The sequence below is a fragment of the Lissotriton vulgaris genome, chromosome 5 (assembly GCF_964263255.1).
Source record: "Lissotriton vulgaris chromosome 5, aLisVul1.2, whole genome shotgun sequence".
Lineage (NCBI taxonomy): Eukaryota > Metazoa > Chordata > Amphibia > Caudata > Salamandridae > Lissotriton > Lissotriton vulgaris.
In genome coordinates, this window is record NC_141693.1 from 1573980735 (window position 1) to 1573999206 (window position 18472).

At 47.0% G+C, this 18472-nt stretch overlaps 1 protein-coding gene across 7 annotated transcripts in view; it reads right to left on the reverse strand.

Annotated features, from left to right (window-relative positions):
• The window catches only part of RBM23 (RNA binding motif protein 23), a 532419-nt gene that overhangs the window by 236481 nt on the left and 277466 nt on the right, over nt 1-18472 (reverse strand). For all 7 annotated transcript variants that reach the window (XR_015296038.1, XR_015296037.1, XR_015296040.1 and 4 more), the window contains exons 7-9: nt 16630-16747; nt 16393-16545; nt 15327-15464 (exon numbers count right to left, since the gene is read on the reverse strand). Coding sequence is in view for 3 of the 7 variants with exons in the window: in XM_086923661.1 (XP_086779787.1) it covers nt 15327-15464; nt 16393-16545; nt 16630-16747 (409 nt within the window). In the remaining 4 variants the exon portion in view is untranslated. The remainder of the gene's footprint in view (nt 1-15326; nt 15465-16392; nt 16546-16629; nt 16748-18472) is intronic.

Consider the following 18472-nt stretch of genomic DNA (forward strand, 5'->3'; position numbering starts at 1 on the left):
CGGCACCCCACGGCCCCCTGTGCCCAACTACTGGGTGTCTACCTATCCTCCAAGATCCCAACTTACCTCTCGAAGTGGTGGTCACACGTGAAGACTCTCCGTCTCAGAGTCTGCAGCCTTTGTTTATCTTCCAGTGTTCCCATTGAATAACATTGGGCGCCCGAAGACCCAAAAGCACCCTGCACCCAGCCGCCCCAGTGAAGCTGGAAGTGCAGCAACAATCCTACTCTACTGCCCCACTTGGCCTGAGTAAGTTACCAGGAGCTCAGCTCCCACAGCCGGGTGGTCTGCCTGCTAGTAGCCACCAACCAAAGGCCCCCTATCCTCCATAAGATAACATTAAGCCTACTCACTCTGCACCCGGCGGCCCCTGTGCCGCTGAGGGTGTAACAACTATACTTACCTGACCCTGGGAGAACCCTAAGTCTACCCCCAGAACGTTAACTCTGCCAGCCGAGTACTTACCCAAAGACCAATACCTTGATTTTCTCCATAGAGTAACATTGGCTGGGTTTCACTCAGAATTTCTGTCGATTTTTCAAACTTCCAAATATTCCTTAAAAATTGTCCGAACATCAAAAACGAATTTACTCACCTGCAAGCACAAGAGATCCCAGTGCTGTACCTTTCAGCCCAGCAATGAACCTAAATAGTAATTATAACCGTGATTTACTGTTAACCCAATTTTCCTCCATAGGAATACATTGTCTGTTTTTTACCAGTAATTCTTCTAAGTGTCGATTTTCCAAAATTGCAAATATTCCTTAAAAATCACCTGTATAACAAAAAACGATTATTTCAACTGTTTACAGGAAATGCACCAGGGCTGAATCCAGGATCCAGCCCAGAGTTAGAAAAACATACGTAAAGAGATTTTATTGCATTTACTTAAAAACTTCCATTGAGCTCAATGATATTTTGTGTTTAAACTAGTGTTGCATATTGCAACAACTCGAACTATTGCATTCAAAGTCAACTGCTATTTGAAGGTATTTAATTGCAACATCTCATTCTGAGAAAGTATTCATCATACTTACTGTGATTATAAAATAAAGTAACTATATATTTTTTATATACAAAACAATTGGCCTCGAGTTCAGTTATTGAGTGTGCAAGACCTTTTGCTGACTGAGTGTGTACAAATGCTTTACACTGTCCTCTGATGCTGTCTTACTGCTCGACCAAGCTACCACTTCAGAGAGTACGGTAATATCTAACTTTAGCCTCTGCCATACCTCTGGGGACTGTGGACTCTCCACACCGAACCTTACTTTGGTACAGTATATACAGAGCCACTTTCTTACAGATGTCTTTTCACATTGTCATGACATTAGAGAGAACCCACTAGGATCAGTGTGATTGTCTCTCATTCACGTGTTATCCTTGGGGGTTCCTTTTCATAAAAAAGGATTCTCACCCACTGGAAATTCCAGTGGAATGCTTCATCATCAAGTAAAATTGCTTTCAAGAATACCCCAAAGAATTATTTATTATCATTTCTTTTGGTAAGATTAAAAACAAGACAAATTATCTAGAAGGGTCTAAAAGGATCAAATGGTTTTCATAAGGACAAGTGACCCTAAACCCTGATAGCACAGGAGTGATAGTGTATGAGTACTATTGCTGCACACTTAATGTTAGGCAAGTGTTCCGCATGCGCGATTCCCCTAAAAAGGCATGTAGTGGATACAAAACCGTGTCACACACTTTCTCATATAAAGTGATTTGTGGGATTGCTTAATAAGACCATATGGAGTCTTAGAGATGGGTGGACCCTGTAGTCAGACATTTGTTAAGGGATTCCACTTGCAAACTGCCTAGATTATGTATTAAAGCTCTGGATAGACAGTCTACTCTGATAGACATTTTGTTAAGAGCAGGATAGTCTATTACAACGAACATAACCTCACACATACACTCACATTACTACAAGCACTTGGACAGTATGAAACAATAAGTACATTACATAAGAATTTAATTATGATATAATTTCTCTAACAAAATGTGTAGGAGTGATTTGTATTTGCTCCATGTTTGCCCTTGCAGTCAAAATCAATAATGTCGCTCCACTCCAAAGCAAAAGGCCTATTCGTTCAGCACCATGGTTCAATAAATCCCTTTACGAAGAAAGGAAGTACCTGAGATTCCTGGAGAAACAATGGAGACAATCTCCATCTCCATCTAATCTTTCTATTCTACGTTCAACAAGATCAAATTACCACAAACACATCTTCCATGAAAAAGCTTCACACTTCAGAACCCTCCTCGCCAAAAAGACCCAAAAAACTATTTGACATCATCAAAAGTCCAAACTGCTCTACCCCAACCATCAAGCCTGACGATTCTCCAAAGAAAGCAACAGAATTTGCATTCATCCTACCGCCCCAGAGGAGCGCAAATCCTTAGTCATTTGGCAGAACTTTGACGCCATCTCTGAAGATGCCCTCCTCAAATGCATCATCGAAACAAAACCCGCTAACCATTCTTTTGACCCCATCCCTAGTGAGATTGCCTTTGATTTCTCCACCCATACTCTTTCCTATTGGACCAGTCTGGTTAACTTCTTCCTCAGCCAAGTCTCCTTTCCTGTTGTCCTTAAAAAACTCAGCTGATGCAAACAACCTCAACAACTTCCACCCCATCACCAACCTCCTTTTTCTTGTGAAAATCACAGAAAGATCCCTACACATAAAGGATAATAATCTTCGTGGCAATTTCCAGTCTGGTTTCATTCAAAACTGCAGCACTTAAACAGCCCTGCTGCAAGTGATAGACCATGGGCATACTCTATTCAGGGGAGGCTTGTCTTCTGATTCTTCTAGACCTTCTGCAGCCTTTAACACTGTTAATCACAACACCCTCCTCAACAATATTCAACTGAGAATAGGTTTGGAAGGCACAGTGCTTAAATGGGTTGCCTCATTCCTCTAGGACAGATCCCAAATGATCAAAATAGCGAATAGTCTTTCGTCTTCATTGGTAGTACGTCAAGGTGCCCCTCAAGGTTCTATCCTTGCACCCACTTTGTTAAATCTCTATTTGGAATCATTGGGAAATCTAACTAAATCTGGGATCCGTTACCATCTCTATGCAGATGACACTCAAATCTACCTTGCGTCTTCCACACACAATATCTCAATCCTCAACTCTAATATCAACTCTATTCAAAACTGGTTGTTAGCTCATCAATTCATTCTGAATCCTTCCTCCTCCTCTCTACCTCCTGTTCAATCTTGGATGGATCATTTCAATTTACTCAACACTAAACCTATCGTTGTCGACAGTGCAAAGTCCATGGGTGTCATACTTGACAAAAGGCTCAATCAACTCTCCCACATCAATTCAATGGCAAAGAATGCACAATACCAACTGCACCTTCTCTGGGGATTCGTAGTTTCTTTCCGGGGCAAGACCTAAAAACCTTGGTCCAATCTCTAGTGATCTCTAGAATGTACTATTGAAATTCTTTTCTTGCTAGCTCCCCTCTCAAATCCGTTCTCCATTCAGCGGCTCCTTTTATATTTGGGACCAAAAGAAGTGATCACATCACACCCATTTTGTCTTCTCTTCAATTGCTTCGGTTTGAGGCAAGATCAATCTACAAGACTGCCTGTATCACCCGCAAAGCCTTGCACACTTCCTCCCGGCGAATAAACTTAAAATCTCTGGAGGCTCTAGACCATCTCGTAATGCTGAAAATGTACCCCTCGAGCCACCACCTTCAAAAGGGAAAGATTGATGGCTCTATCCTTCTCAGGCAATGTGGTGAGAATCTGAAACTAGCTTCCTCCATTACTCCGTACCACCACCTCTACCCGGACCTTCAAAACTGACCTCAAATATCTTCTCATACAAAGACACTTCCAGAACGAATACACCCCTTTTCATTTCCCTCAAGAAAGTTTTCATTATTGTAAATTTGTAATCCATGCCTGTACAATATTCATCCTATCGTGTTTTTGAGTGACTGTGAGAAAGTGGCTCTATATATACTGGACCAGAATAAGGTACAGAGTGTATAGAGTCCACAAACCCTAGAGGTATAACAGAGGTTAAAGTCAGGACTGACCTTACTCTCAAAAGTGGTAGCTTGGTCGAGCAGTAAGGCCGTACCAGAGAACAGTGTAAAACATTTGTTGTACACACTCAGTAAGCAAAGGATTTCACACACTCAAGGACTGAACTCCAGGCCAATTGTTTTTTTATCAAAAGATATAGTTGTTTTATTTTTAGAACCAACAGGCATAAAAATATACTTTTCTCGATATGAGTACTCATATTTAGTTACTTTGCAAAGAGGCAATAAACTTTGTGATCACAATAGATACAGGGGTTGCAGGAGGCAACACAATTCTAAACACTATTGCATTGAACTCAATGGGTTTTCATCATATAAGTACAGTTGATTACTTTTTATAGATTACTTTAGTAGTTCCAGGACTAGATCCTAGATTCAGTCCTGGGGTCCAAGCTGAAACCAATTTAGTAAAAACGTTTTAGTGACTGTAGTGGATTTTTATGAATATAAAGCTGTTTTAAAAGTTCACACTTGGAAACTTTTCAATGGAAATCTGGCAATGTTATCCAATGGGAGAAAATTCAGGTTACAGGTAAAGTATGGTCTCTTTACTTTTGTAATCCAGTACTGGGCTCCTAGGGCCAGCACTGGGGTCTCATTAAGCAGGTAAGTAATTGCGGTTCAGTATTTCGTATGATTTTTAAAGAATATTTCAAGTTTTCAAAAGTAGACACTTTGAAGAAATTTCATAGAAAAGCAGACAATGGGTTCCTATGGAGAAAATACAGATTACTAGTAAACCCGGTAAGGATTACTTTAGCGATTCAGTACTGGGCTACAAGGTACAGTACTGCCTTCTCCCCTGATCACAGGTAAGTACTTCGGTATTCGGGTGATGAATATTTTTAGTATCCAAAACTTCACACTTGGAAGATTTTTCGAGTCAAACCAGTCAATGTTATCCAATGGCAGGTAAGTGAGTTACTGGTTTTCAGGTGAGTACTTGGCTGGTGAAGTCAGGGTTCTGGGCATAGACTCAGGGGTCCCCCAGTGTCAGGTAAGTACAGTTGGTTCGCCCTCCGCGGCGCAGGGGCGGCCGGGTGCAGAGGTAGTTAGGCCCAATGTTATCCAATGAGGGAAAGGGGGCCTCCGGTTGGTGGCTGCTGGCTAGCAGGCCACGCGGCTGTGGAAGCTGGGCACCTGGTCACTTGCTCAGGGCAAAGGGGGAAGTAGGATAGGACAAAGGTGGCACAGCGAATGGCACTCGGGCGGCTGCTTTTGAGCTGTCGGGCGCTCAAGGTTATCCAATGGGAAAGGTCAAAAGGGAACTAAGGCTGCAGGCTCGGGGACAGACTCTCCAGGGGCGACCAGCACTTCGAGAGGTAAGGAGCTCTTGGAGCACAGGAAGGTACCCCAAAGGGAGGCACAGGGAGCTGTAGGACGCTGGGTGCAGGGGTGTCTTTGGGTGTCGGAAAAGCTTACCCCTCAGCTGGTCGCGGTTGGGGTGGCCCCTGGTTCTGAGTCTGCAGGCGTCGTCTGGTTCGTCGAGGAGGGACTTCGAGCCCCAGTCGCCGGGGGGACGTCCTCGTGGTCTTGGTTCACTTGGACACGGGTCGGGTTCGGCGGGTGCAGAGTGGGCTGGTCCGGAGCTTCCTGGCTGGCACCAGGGGGGTTGTTGCAGCAGATCCTCTGCTGATGCGAGTCTCAATCTTTAAGAGTGTCAAGGCAGGCAGGTCCTCTAGGTGACCCAAAGTTGCTGTCCGCAGGAGTCACTGGGATGAGGCAGGAGCAGGTTCCAGGATCGATAGACCGGTAGGGCTGGGGCCAAGTCAGGTGTTGTCGTCCTGTTAGCAGCTGCACGGCAGGTCGTCTTCTTCTTGATCTTCTTTCTTCTCTTATCGGGATCTGAGGAAGGAAGGTTCAGGGAGCCCCTAAATACTGAATTTAAGGGCGTTACAGGTAGGGCAAGGACAGAGACCAATAGGTCCCTGTCCTGGGGTGGGTACACCCCCTAGCCTGCTCCTCTCCTGTGGGAGGGGGGGCAGGAGCCTAGCTGTGATTGGGCAGGGCTCCCCATCTTCAAAATGGCCGGAGTCCGGGGTCGTGCTTCACCTAGTCTCCCCCACCGGAGGGGTGGGGTTGGCACAGGCTGGCACACCCCCCTTCCTGACGAAGTTTTTCCCGCCAGTCTTCCCCCAGAGTGGGGGTCAGGACTGGCTGGGGCTGGTTGCTGGGTACAACAAATGATCTGGTTGAAGCTCACAGAGGCGGCATGCCTTTGAAGCTTCCCCTTGCCCCTCCTGGGGGAGGAGACCTAGCACCTCGCCCAGGATGTGCATTGTTGCAGGTCCGAGGGAGCCCGGTGCACACTCGCAAGCAGGGACAGTGTCAGTGGCTCACTCTGCAGCCGGCTTCAAGAAAAAGCCAAGGAAGCTGAAAAAGGACAGAAAAGCAACAACTGAGGTATTAGGAGCAGTCTAAAATGCTCTATTAGTAGTAGTGTGGGGAAGCAGCCTTAGGCTTAACACAGAGGAGTGCAAGACATTTATGGCACAACAATGACCAATAATGGACACAACTCAAAAAGGGAATCCACACCAATTTGATCAAAATAAGCTGTGTGAGTTTTATTTTAAGACCAAGTTCTTCCCAATACGGTTTGTACGTTTTGAAGGAAAAATACTTAAGATCAGCTGTCCATGGCTTTTTTGAAGTCCTCCCTGGGTTTTCAGAGGTCACTGGCTGCAAGACAGGTAGCCTTTTTGGGTTGCAGACTCGTCGAAGCTGAAGACAGGCCAGTAAGGCTGGGGCCAAGGCAGTCGTCATGTTCAGTCTTCTTTGCAGGGTCAGCTTCCGAGATGTCTTCTTTCTTCTCACATCACAGATCTAGTTTCAGGGTTTGAGGGAGCCTGCTAAATACTAGATTTAGTGGGCGTTTTAGGGGAGTTGCAGGAAGGGCAAATGGGCACCTTCCATGGGGTGAATACACCCTAAATTATGTAACCCACCTGAGGGAGGGGGCATAACTCAAACCCCGATTGGAAGAGTATTCTCATCTTCAAGATGGAGGGCACAGAAAAGTATGATTAACTTCGCCTCCTGCATCTGAGGGGTGGAGTTGGCAAAGGTGGGCATACTTTCCTGGTCTTTCTATCTTTCTAAGTTTTCCCATCCAAAATGGGGGTGTAAACCAGGGGCTGCCATATGCTGCTAGCAACAGAGTCTTTGGGGGGGAGAGGGGGATTAGGGGAGAGTTAACATTACAAAGGCGGCAGGCCTTTGAAGCTTCCCCTTGGAGCACTGGGCCCATCTTGGAGGAGGAGGTGCAACAACTATGCCCAGGATGTTGCTTTGTTCTGGTCCCAGAGAGCAGAGGCTGTCCACCCAGGAGTCCAGAAACAGGGTCGGTAGAATATCATGGGGCACCTCTGAGGTGCCCTCCGAGTACATGGTGTAATACATCTCACACTGGCATCAGTGTGGATTCATTACAAGGAGGTGTTTTGTACCAAACACTCCTGGTTTCAGTTAAGCCACTATGTTGCTACAGAACGAATAGTTTCTTACCTGTTGGTGTTGTTTTGCAGCTTGAAGATCTTTCTGGATTCACTATGCTGTGCATTATTTCGCGGTCTTTTTTTTTTTCCATAGCCCAGGTGGGTGTCGACGTCCCACCTCTTGGTGTCCTTCCTGTGACAGAAGCTCCCACCTTTGGGCGCCATCTTCGGATTCTTTTTTTCTTGTTTTTGTGTCATTGTTTATTCATCCTTTTCCAATCCTTTCAGGTTCTTTTTTCTTTTTCAAGGAACTCCAGATTTGTCTCTTTTTAAAGAGTTGGACTGTATATTGTCTTTGTATTCCCTTCTCCTCCTGTCTCATCTTTCTGGCGGAGGTGGGTGCATTCGCTAGTGAATCCAGACAGATCTTCAAGCTGCAAAACACCGACAGGTAAGAAACTATCCATTTTGCAGCGTGAATCTTTCGGGATTCACTATGCAATGCATAGACTTTGTAGCTGTTTGTTCTGTTTGTGGCAGCTGGGTGGAAGATGAGCGTTGGTTGTTGAATATATGTTGAAGCACTTTCTGTCCTACTTGTGCTTCCTTGTTCATAAGTATATCCATGCAGTAGTGCTTAGTGAACGTGTGCAAGGAAGCCAGGAAGGCTATTGTTGCCCCTTTTTCCTAGTAGAGTGGACTTGTGCCTCTCCTAGTAGTTCTTTACCTGCTTGCTTGTGGCAGAATTGTATAGTTTGTGCGATCCATTATGCGATGGTGCCCTTTGTTACTGGTCTTCCCATGAAACTGCTTGCGAAGGACACAAAGAACTGCTTTGTTTTCCTGTGCTCTTTAGTACTTTCAATGTAATGCATTACTGCCCTTCTAGCGTCCAGAGTGTGCAGTGCCCTCTCTGCGCTTGTGGATGGTTTCTGAAATAAGCTTGGTATCTGTATTGTTTGGTTCATGTGAAACCTTGACACCACTTTTGGCATAAAGTGTGGGTCCGTTCTCATTAACACCCTATCATTATGTATTTGAATGTAGGGTCCTTGTAGTGTTAGCGCTTGCAGCTCGCTTACTCTGCATAGCGAGGTGATTGCCACTAGAAAGGCTGTCTTCATTGTGAGCATTTGTAGTGAGGCTTTATGAATAGGTTCAAAAGGCGCCTACATAAGCTCTGTTAGGACTAAATTAAGGTTCCATGCCTGTGGCGGCATCCCTTTGGTGAGGCTATCCTTTTTGCCCCTTCCAGGAATCTCTTTACTACTTGGGATGTAAAGAAGCTCTTTCCCGTCTCTCCTCTTGTGTAGGCTACTATCGCTGCTAGGTGTACACTCAGCGAGGTAGAGCTTAGGTTCGCTTTTAGCAGGTGTGTTAAATATTTTAGTACGGTTGATTCCTTGGCTATTTTCTTCGGTAGCTGTTTCCTGATGCACCATTGTGTGAATCTTTTTCATTTCGCCACATAGCACCTCTGTGTGATAGGTCTCCTTATCTGATGCAGCACCCGCAGTGTGCTCTCTGGGTGTTTCAGGTGTGCAAACTCTACGTATTCAGGAGCCACGCTGCCAGGCAGAGGCTCTCTGGCTCTGGATGAAGTACCTCCCTGTTTTGCATGGTGAGCAAGTCTTTTCTTTTTGCGAACTTGTGAGGTGGTCCCTGCGCCATCTCCACTATTTGTGAAAACCAGGACTGCCTGGCCCACTGTGGTGCCACCAGAATCAGTGCCATGTTGCTGGTTCTGCATTTGCTGAGTACCCTGTGTATCAGTGGTATCGGGGGAAAAGCGTAGGCAAATGTTTTCGACCAGCTTATCCATAGGGCATTCCCCTGGGAATGTTCCCCTGGTTGGCTGGATGCGAAGTATTGACATTTTGCATTCTGGTGAGTTGCAAATAGGTCTATTTTTGGTGTCCCCCACTTCTTGAATAGCTTTTGCGTTTCCTGTGCATTGAGCTCCCACTCGTGGAATGCTGATGTCTGTCTACTGAGCTGGTCTGCCTCCACGTTGTTCTTTCCTGGCAGGTGTATAGCCAGGAGGTCTATTTGTAGTGGGATGGCCCATCTCCATATCTCCAGCGCTAGGTTGGATAACGCTACTGATTGTGTTCCTCCCAGTTTGTTGATGTAGAACATTGTTGTTGTATTGTCGGTTTGTAACAACACTCTGCTTGTACAGTTGTTTCTGGAAGGCTTTTAGGGCAAGGAACACGGTCTTCAGTTCCAGGTAGTTGATGTGCTTGATCTCATCTGTTTGAGTTCACAGACCCCGCACATTGAGCTGGTTCATGTGTGCTCCCCATCCCTTCTGGGATGATTGTGTGTGGTGATGATCACTGTTGGGTTTGGTGGTGTTAAAGACTTCCCCCTTGATATGTTCTCCTTGTTCCACCACGCTATCTCATCTTGCACTGTGTGCGTTTCAACCACTAGTTCTTCCCAACTCCCTGTAGCTTGTGACCATTGCTGTTGGAGCCATTCCTGGAATGGTCTCATGTGTAATCTTATATTGGGGACTATGTGTATGCAGGACGCCACCATACCCATGATCTTGCTCACTGTCCTCACTGTCAGAGCTCGCCCCTTCTGGTATTGACTGGTCTCCTTCAGCAGGGCAAGTGTTCTCTTGTCAATGGGGAACACCTTGCTCTGTATGGTGTTGATCTGTGCGCCTAGGAAGATCTTCACTTGTTCTAGTTCCATTGAGGATTTTCCACAGTGTATTGAGAACCCCAGCTCTGTAAGCATCTCTGTGACCCGTTGTGCATGTCTCTGGCATTATTAGCCAGTCGTCGAGGTAGGGGTATACATGAATCCCCTCCCTCCGTAGGTGCGCTGCTACTGCTGCGAGGCATTTGGTGAAGACCCTTGGTGCGGATTTTAGTCCGAAAGCCTGGGCTGTGACCTGGTAGTGCGCTTTGTCGATGGCAAATCTCAGTAGATGTTTGTGTTGTCTGTTTATGGGAATGTGTAGGTAGGCATCTTTGAGGTCTATGGTGGACATAAAATCTCCATCCCTTATTTGAGGAATGACTTCTTGTAGGGGTGTCATTTTGATTTTTTGAGTTTTTATGTATTGGTTTAGGAATTGTATATCCAGGAGTACGAGAAAGTAGTTTGAGCACACTCCCTTGTTTCTTTCTTTGAATGGTACTGTTTCTATCGCCTCCTTGTGGAGGAGTTCTTGTGCTTCCTCTAGGAGTAGCGCTAGTTCTTTTGCAGAGCGCGCCTTTCTTTTTGGTTTCCTGTTTGGAGGCTTTTTGTCCAGTTCTATGCAATATCCGAACTGTATGATGTTCAGTATCCATTTGTCTGTTGTTATTTTCTTCCACTCCTGGAAGAAGTGCTTTAGTCTGCCTCCTACTGGTGTTACATGTTCGTTGATCCCTGATTTGGGTTCGTGTAAAACTTTTTTGCTTATTTTGTTGTGCCCCCCTCCCCTTAGAGGTGTTGTGTGGGTGGGCACGTTTGGTGGAGCGGAGTCACTTTGAGGTGGGTTGTTGGCCCCCTATTTTTGTTTGTCCTCGTCCATTTGCCCTCCGGCGAAAGGACTGGCCCCCGGGCTGGTGATTGCCAGGTTTGCTGCTGCTGATGATCCTGCTGCGCTTGGTTGTTGCCCTGGTAGTTTTGCTGGATTGTCTGATGTGATGTTCCCGGCTGGTTTCTCCCCCTTCCGTTTGGCTTCCGTGTTGGGGTGCCCCTTCTCATTCCTCTGAATTGGAAAGCCCCCATGGACCTTGCAGTTTCATTTTCGAGTTGCGTCAGTTTCTCATCCACTGGCGCTCTGAACAGGGTTTCTCCATTGAAGGAGGTGTTTAGAATGTTTTTTTGTACTTCCGGCTTGAAACCGGAGATCCTCAGCCAGGCATGCCTTCTTTCTGTGACCCCAATCATCATGAGCCTGCTAGATGTGTCTGCCGCATCCAGGGCTGATTTTAGGCAAGAGTTTGCTATGTTCTTGCCTTCCTCCACCAGGTGTGTTGCTCTCTGTTGGTATTGCTCAGGGAGGTGTTTGAGTAGCTGTCCGATCTCCTCCCAATGCTGGTATGTATTGCCTGTTGAGTAGGGTATTAGAGTTGGCAATGCGCCAGTGGACTGCTGCATTCCTTTCTATTTTCCTTCCAGTGAGGTCCATCGTCTTACTTTCCTTGTCTGGTGGTGGGCCTGAGTTTGTGGGAATGTTGGCCCTTTTTCTGGCTTTTGCTGCAATGATGGAGTCAGCCGTGACAGATCTCTGGATGTAGGGTGGATCCTTAGAGGAGTGTTTGTACTTCTTCTCTGTCCTAGGTGTGACAGACCTGCAGCTTGATGGTTCTTTGAATGCTTCCCTCCCCTGCTCCTGGACACTTGGGAGCATGGGGAGGAACTGACTCCTGGTCTGGAGTGCTGAGCAGGGATTTTAAGAGGAAGCAGGCTTTTGGCTTTTCTTCCTTTAGTTTCACCCCATAAGCTGGTGCCGCATTCCTGATGACCATTTTCTAGATGCCAATGTCATCTGGCGGCGTAGGCTTCGAAGGATATGTCTCTGCGGCCTCTTCCGGGCTTTCGGCGTCGAGGTCCTGCCAATCCAGGTCCTGCGGCACCAAGGATGCCGAGCCCAAACTTGCTTTCTAGTCTTTCTCGCCTTCCTCATAATAGTATAGGCCCTCTTCCTCTTGGTGTTCTTGGGGCTTTGAAGTTTTCGGAGGCTCTTCAACGTCGAGCTCCTCTTCGTCCTCGACCTCGATGATAGTCGCTGGCTTGGACGGGATGGTGAACCTTTTCATCCGTTCCTCGAGCCTTCATTTCTTCCTCTCCATTTCGGCGGCCTGTTCGGCATCGGGTGTTCGGACGATCTCTTCGATGTCGAAGTTGCCTTCGGGTCCTTTTTTTTCAGCGTCGGGCACGCCTTTTCAGGGACGTGCATCGACGACCTAGGCTGTTCTCGTGTTTTCGTCATCTGGGAGTCCTTTTCGAAGGATCCGCTGGGCTGTTTGTCCCTGGATGCATCAGCGGGCGTCTAAATTTTCGGCGCCAGTCCTCTTTTCGTGTACTTAGAGTCTGTTTTTCGAGAGTCTGACTCTGACTTTTGGGAGTCTGTTGGGATTTTAGGGGTCAACGTCTCTCCTACCTCTTTTGTTGTTTTCTTATCGGTCTCTACGACCGTGTAGTCATCTGGTCCCTCAGCGATGTTGTCCTCTTCCTCACTGGAGAGTCTCAAGTCCGGAAGCGACGCAGGTTGACCGTGGCCTTGCATGCTGTAGTTGCTGCTCCTCCATCTTTCTCTCACCCCAAGCGTCTTCGGGGTAAAGACGGAGCAGGCGTTGCAATCCCTGCTCTCGTGGTCGACCGGCAGGCAGAGGTTGCAAACCGGATGCTGGTCCTTCTGCACGTATTTGTGGTGGCAATTGCGGCAGAATTTGAAAGGTGTTTTGTCTATACCTGTGCTCAGGGGGGTCCCCTGTGTGCGCATTCTCCGTTGGAGGTCGAAGTTCTCCTCCACCTTCGTCGTCCCGGCTCAGTGATCTTGTTTTCTTGATGTATTCTCCAATCTATTTGGGTAGATTTCAGTCTTTTTTCTTCTTTTCTCCAAAAACTCTGGAACCTCTCGGTGACAATCCAGACTCAACGGCGGAAAAAAGAATCTGAAGATGGCACCCAAAGGTGGGAGCTCCGCAGGAAGCATGCCGACGTCACAGGAAGGACACCAAAAGGTGGGACGTCGACGCCCACCTGGGCTACAAAAAAAACAAACAGAAAAAAAGGTGACCATCATCATCTTGTGGTGTAGGTGAGAAGGGTCTGGCTGGAGAAGTTCCAGTGTCTCTCTTCTTTAAGGGAACCTTGGGTTTTTATGGGGAGTCCAAATGTCGCTTTTTAGATGGAATTGTCTTGATATGACCAGTTTTAGGGTCAATATGAAGTTTTTTATGTTTAGGATCCACTGGATCTGGTTGAAATAGGTCTTTTAATCCAGTATCCTTGCTCGGCACAAATGTTTTTGGTGGCGAATCTTTAGGATTGGTCTTAGTGTCCTTTTGCTTTGGAAGAGCTGGGAGTCCGAGGACTTTATCGGCTATGAGGATGTATGGTCTTTTTTCGGTTCCGAAGATTTGCTCTTTTTCGGCTCCGAAGATTTGTGGTCTGATTTCTGCTCCGAGGGTTTATCCTGATGGTGTTTTGGTGCCAAATGTTTGGGTTTCAGTACCGGGCATGGTTGGTACAGATTCGCGGCTGGCTCGGTCCCGAGTCGCCTGAAGGCTTGTCTTTAGACTTCAGAACCAAGCTGAGGGTGGGGTGTCTGAAGTTTTGTCACAGTGTCGACCTGAGCCAGAAGGCGAAGGTGTTTCGGGAGCCTTTTGTTTTTGAGATAGGGTACGGGTGTTGATGTTGGTACTCAAAGTTTGCTGACATGGAGTAACTGTTAGATCTTCGGCCTGTGATTCATCGGCCTCGGAGATGCTGATGTCTTCACTGTCCGGTTCTTGTTCCTCTGGAGCATCGGGGCCTGCATCGAAGATGTCGTCCAGCACCGAGGTAGTGGATCAAGACATTACGTGACGTCTAGCCCGGCGATCACGTATGGTTTTCTTCGATCGGAATAAAGCGCAGGCCGGGCAATCTTTGTCCTTGTGTTCTGGTGAGAGGCAAAGGTTTCAGACCTCATGGAGATCAGTGTGTGGGAATTTGGCACCACACAAGGGGAATTTATTTAATGGAGTTCTTTGCAATAGCTGTAGGGCCTGATGGCGCAGATAGTCCCAACGGCCCGCATCGACGACCAGAATCGAAGGTGTTGAGATTTTGTTTGATCCACGTCGAGGAGCGCGATCGAAAAACAATACCATTGAGCGGTGAAGGATTGCACGTCAACGGGGAATCGAATATGACACCGATCTGGAGTGCAGCCGTTTACATCCGAACCCAATGGCGGAAAAAACAATCTGAAGATGGACTCAATGCCCATGCGCACTATCACCATAAGGAGGAGCCACCTATCTTGTGACTACAAAGACTTCTTCCATAAAAACAAAAAGCAAACATCCGAGCCCAACACCAGATGGCGATCTATGCAAAAGTATACAATCTACAGCTCATAAGCCTCGAACATACAGTAATCTAACAATATGCTACTGTCTCACTGCCAAAAAACTTCTCCAAAACCTAATAATACATGCGATATTTGTATAGAGCAAACCTAGCAAAAAGGTAGCTGAGCTCTGTAGACTATGAAAAGCAAAGATACACTCAATTAGTAATTGGAACAGTAGCTGGGATCTTAAACTGGAGATGGACAGTTACTTCATCATGATGCAGTAGTCTATAACATTCTGCGTTATCAGCTTTTTCCTAATGTAGAGCAGAGTTAAGGCAGTCTGGGTGGATACTGGGTTTACAAACCATATTGTACGCTTTAAATAGTGTTTACCAAACCAGCAGAAATGAAGTGCCTGGGAACAGCACTGCAATTTGAAACCAAGCACCTTGATAGCTACGAATAGGTAGTACCAAAAAGCTTGTATATAAAGGGTAATGTGAATAGGCACCACTTTGTGCTTTCTTATTAGTTCAAGGAAGATCACAATGGGGTTTCAGTCAGTACTATTAAAATGTTAAGTTGCTATTAAAAACCTTGTACCTCCCAAAATCACGTTTTCTTACGAGATCATTTCACTGCAAAAAGGTTTCAGGATCACATAGGGGATTATTTCTTTCAGATATCAGACATCTGTGCTAAAATGAGGTGTGTGATGTATACTTAGCATCTCCAGATTGGGTGGTTCTACAATTACACAGTGCCCTGAAATAATGATCAGAAAGGTACTCACCTTTCCGAAAGGCTCAAAAATGCCACGCAGCATGCCCTCAGTTATGTTACAGTGCAGTTCCCCTACATACAGCTTCTGGGGACCAGCACTAAAGCGCTGCATGTTGTTAGCCAAGGCAGCCAGGCGATTCTTCTCAGCCTGAAACACAAACAGTGGCAGTTAGTATATCTACAAAACTCCCTCGCGCATACGCCTTCCACACCCACTGAATACACAGAAACTAGACCAGTCTATGCGTTGGAACACCTAACTATCACATTATGAGACTACATAAAATTTCTACCGCCAACCTACAGCAATCCCCCGAACAATAACTGCCGGGACCAACAGAACCTTACAGTGGAACTAAAGGAATCAGTAACCCTCTGTAACATTCAAGTTCCTTACCAACAACCCAACCCCTAGGCCATTTCAGTCATTCGTTGCACCAACCCTCAGAAATAATACACAATTATGAAGGGCACAAGAAATGCAAACCACAATTTAAGAATTGTATTATATTCCTTACTTGCTTTTACTGCAGAGATCCAATTTTGATCCTACTTTCGTGTTGACGACAACTGAATAGGGCTAAGGGCCTTGGTCTGCAGGAAACGGCCTGGAGGAGTTTACCTGGAAAATATGGGTAGGCAGAATAGGCCTGGAGGGCATTATCTGCATGGAAAGGTAGCGGGCAAGGCACAGGTCATACTTACCTGGAAGAAATGGGAATATGAGATGTGCAGGAATGGGAAGACCGGATAGGCCTGGTAGTAATTCTCTGCAGGGAATGGATTGGGTAAGACTATTGGGCTTCTTCTGCTTGGGCAGGTAGGTTGTGACTGTACCTACCAGCAGAGGACAAAGGCAGGATTGTTGGAGTTCAGATCTGCAGGGATGGCCTGGAAAAGACAATCTGCATAAAATAGGCACAAGTGATAGGCCCGAACACTCTTAAAAACAGTGAATGAGAAGAATGGATTGGGTTGGTAATGCACAGCTTATGTTTTCCTTAAATACGTGTTCCTTGGTGCCTCTTGTTTGGGCAAGTGCCTTCTGCCTCCTACTCTGGCACACACAAACTCACCTGCGAGGCTTGGACGATGATAGGCACTCCCAGCAGGCGCTGGTTGGTCAGCCCTATGGCCAAAGGTACAGACTGGATTTCGCAAAACTCAACATATGCAATTCCCTTAGAGCGGCGGGAGTTTCTGTCAGCGATGATGCGCACATCCCGCACCTGTTAAAAAAAAAAGTTTCAAGTGAGCTTACTTCATTAAAAAAAATGGCCACCTGAGTACAAAAGAGCTACCACTGCACGCACCTTGCCTACTGCAGAGAAAAAGTCCTCCAGGTCACGTGGTCGGATCCGGGCTGCCAGCTGCATACAGAAGACAGTGCGGGCATCTCGCTCCTCAGGGGACAAGTTATCAAGGGGCTCCCTGTAGCAGGAAAACCAAAAGCTTTGCAAAGTTTCAAATATTTCGTAACACCACAGAAACACCACTAGTAAGCTATCAAGGAAAGGAGGGACAATACAAGTGAATGTATGACCTTAGAAGCAAACTCAGCAATCAGGATCTAAAAAGAATGGCTTTATGCATATTTATACAACAATGAAACCTAAGCAAATTAGGATGTCTCCATCTTGAGGGCAACAGGTGTTTGTCGTGTGAATCACAGTTACAGTCCAACCTTGTTTGAGAAAGTGCATTTTTCTTGCATGGTATGTCCCCACTTTTTGCTGAATTGCTGATGTGATTCGACTGAGTGTGCCCTGGGCTCCTGCCAATCAGGTGCCCAGGGACGGTGTTCCTTCCCTAAAACTGTATTGAAGCTAAAACCCAATTGGCATCTCTGGCACATGTCAGCCCCTGGTAAATGGTACCATAAGTACCCAGGGCATTGTGACCAGAGAAGGCCCCTAAGGGCTGCAGCACTTATTGTGCCACCCTTAGGGGCCCTGCCCCCTGACACCAACCCACTGCCTTTGCAGACTGAGTGTCCTTGTACAGAACTAAACAAAGAGGACATGGCACACACATCCCAGTGTGCCATGCCTACCAACCCACTACCCTGGCATACATCAGTCACCCCGCTAGCTGATTGCTCTATGCCAGTGGTGTGGGCACAGGTGCATGGGCCCTGTGCCTCTACATTACCCAGGGCCATTCCTGGGCACTGTAAGTGCAGTGATGCCATTAAGAGTATAAGGTGCTGGGAGGTAGTCATTACGAACTCCACAGCACCATAATGGCTACACTGAAGACTGACCAGTTTGCTATCAAAGTTCTAAGCACATTAAACCCACACTGATGCCAGTGTGGGATTTATCCTAAAATGCACTACAGAGGGCATCTTAGAGCTGCCCCATGAAACCTAACCTACAATCCATGTTTGGTCTGAGAGGCTGCCTAGGCTGCCATACAGCAGACATGTTGCTGGACCCCTGGGTGGAGAGCCCCGCTCACCTGGGACTGCAACAATGCACATCCTGGGCGAGGTGCTAGGTCTCCTCCCCCAGGATGGGTAGGGGGGGGGGGGGGGGGGAGAAGATTCAAAGGCATGCCGCCTTTGTGAGCTTCTCCAGGCCACTTGCTGTACTCAGCAACTGGCCCCCACCAGTTCTGACCCCCACTCTGGCGGGAAGACTGGCGGGAAACCCTACGTCAGGAAGGGGGTGTTCCAGTCTGCGCCAAATCCACACTCAGGTCGCAGAGGCGAGTTGAAGCACAACTCCGGGCCCTGGCCATCTTGAAGATGGGGAGCCCTGCCCAATCAAAGATAGGCTCCTGCCCTCCTCCCACAGGAGAGGAGCAGGATAGGGGGTGTACTCACCCTAGGACAGGGACCTATTGGCCTGGGCATACCCTGCCAACTTAGGGCGAACAAAGCAAAACCAAAGGGGATGATGGACAGAGTGTTGAACATTGCACGCACTCGCCCCCAGTCAACTGATCTGGGTTTAAACCATCATCATTCTTGAGCTCACCAGCTTAATGGCAGCACTGCACTTACAGTGCCCATGAATGGACCTGGGTACTGTAGGAGTACAGGTCCCATGCACCTGTACCCTCACCACTGGCATAGGGCACCTAGCTAAAGGGGTGACTGAGGTAGGGCAGTGTGCTAGGGACATAACACACAGGGATGTGTGCCATGTTGAC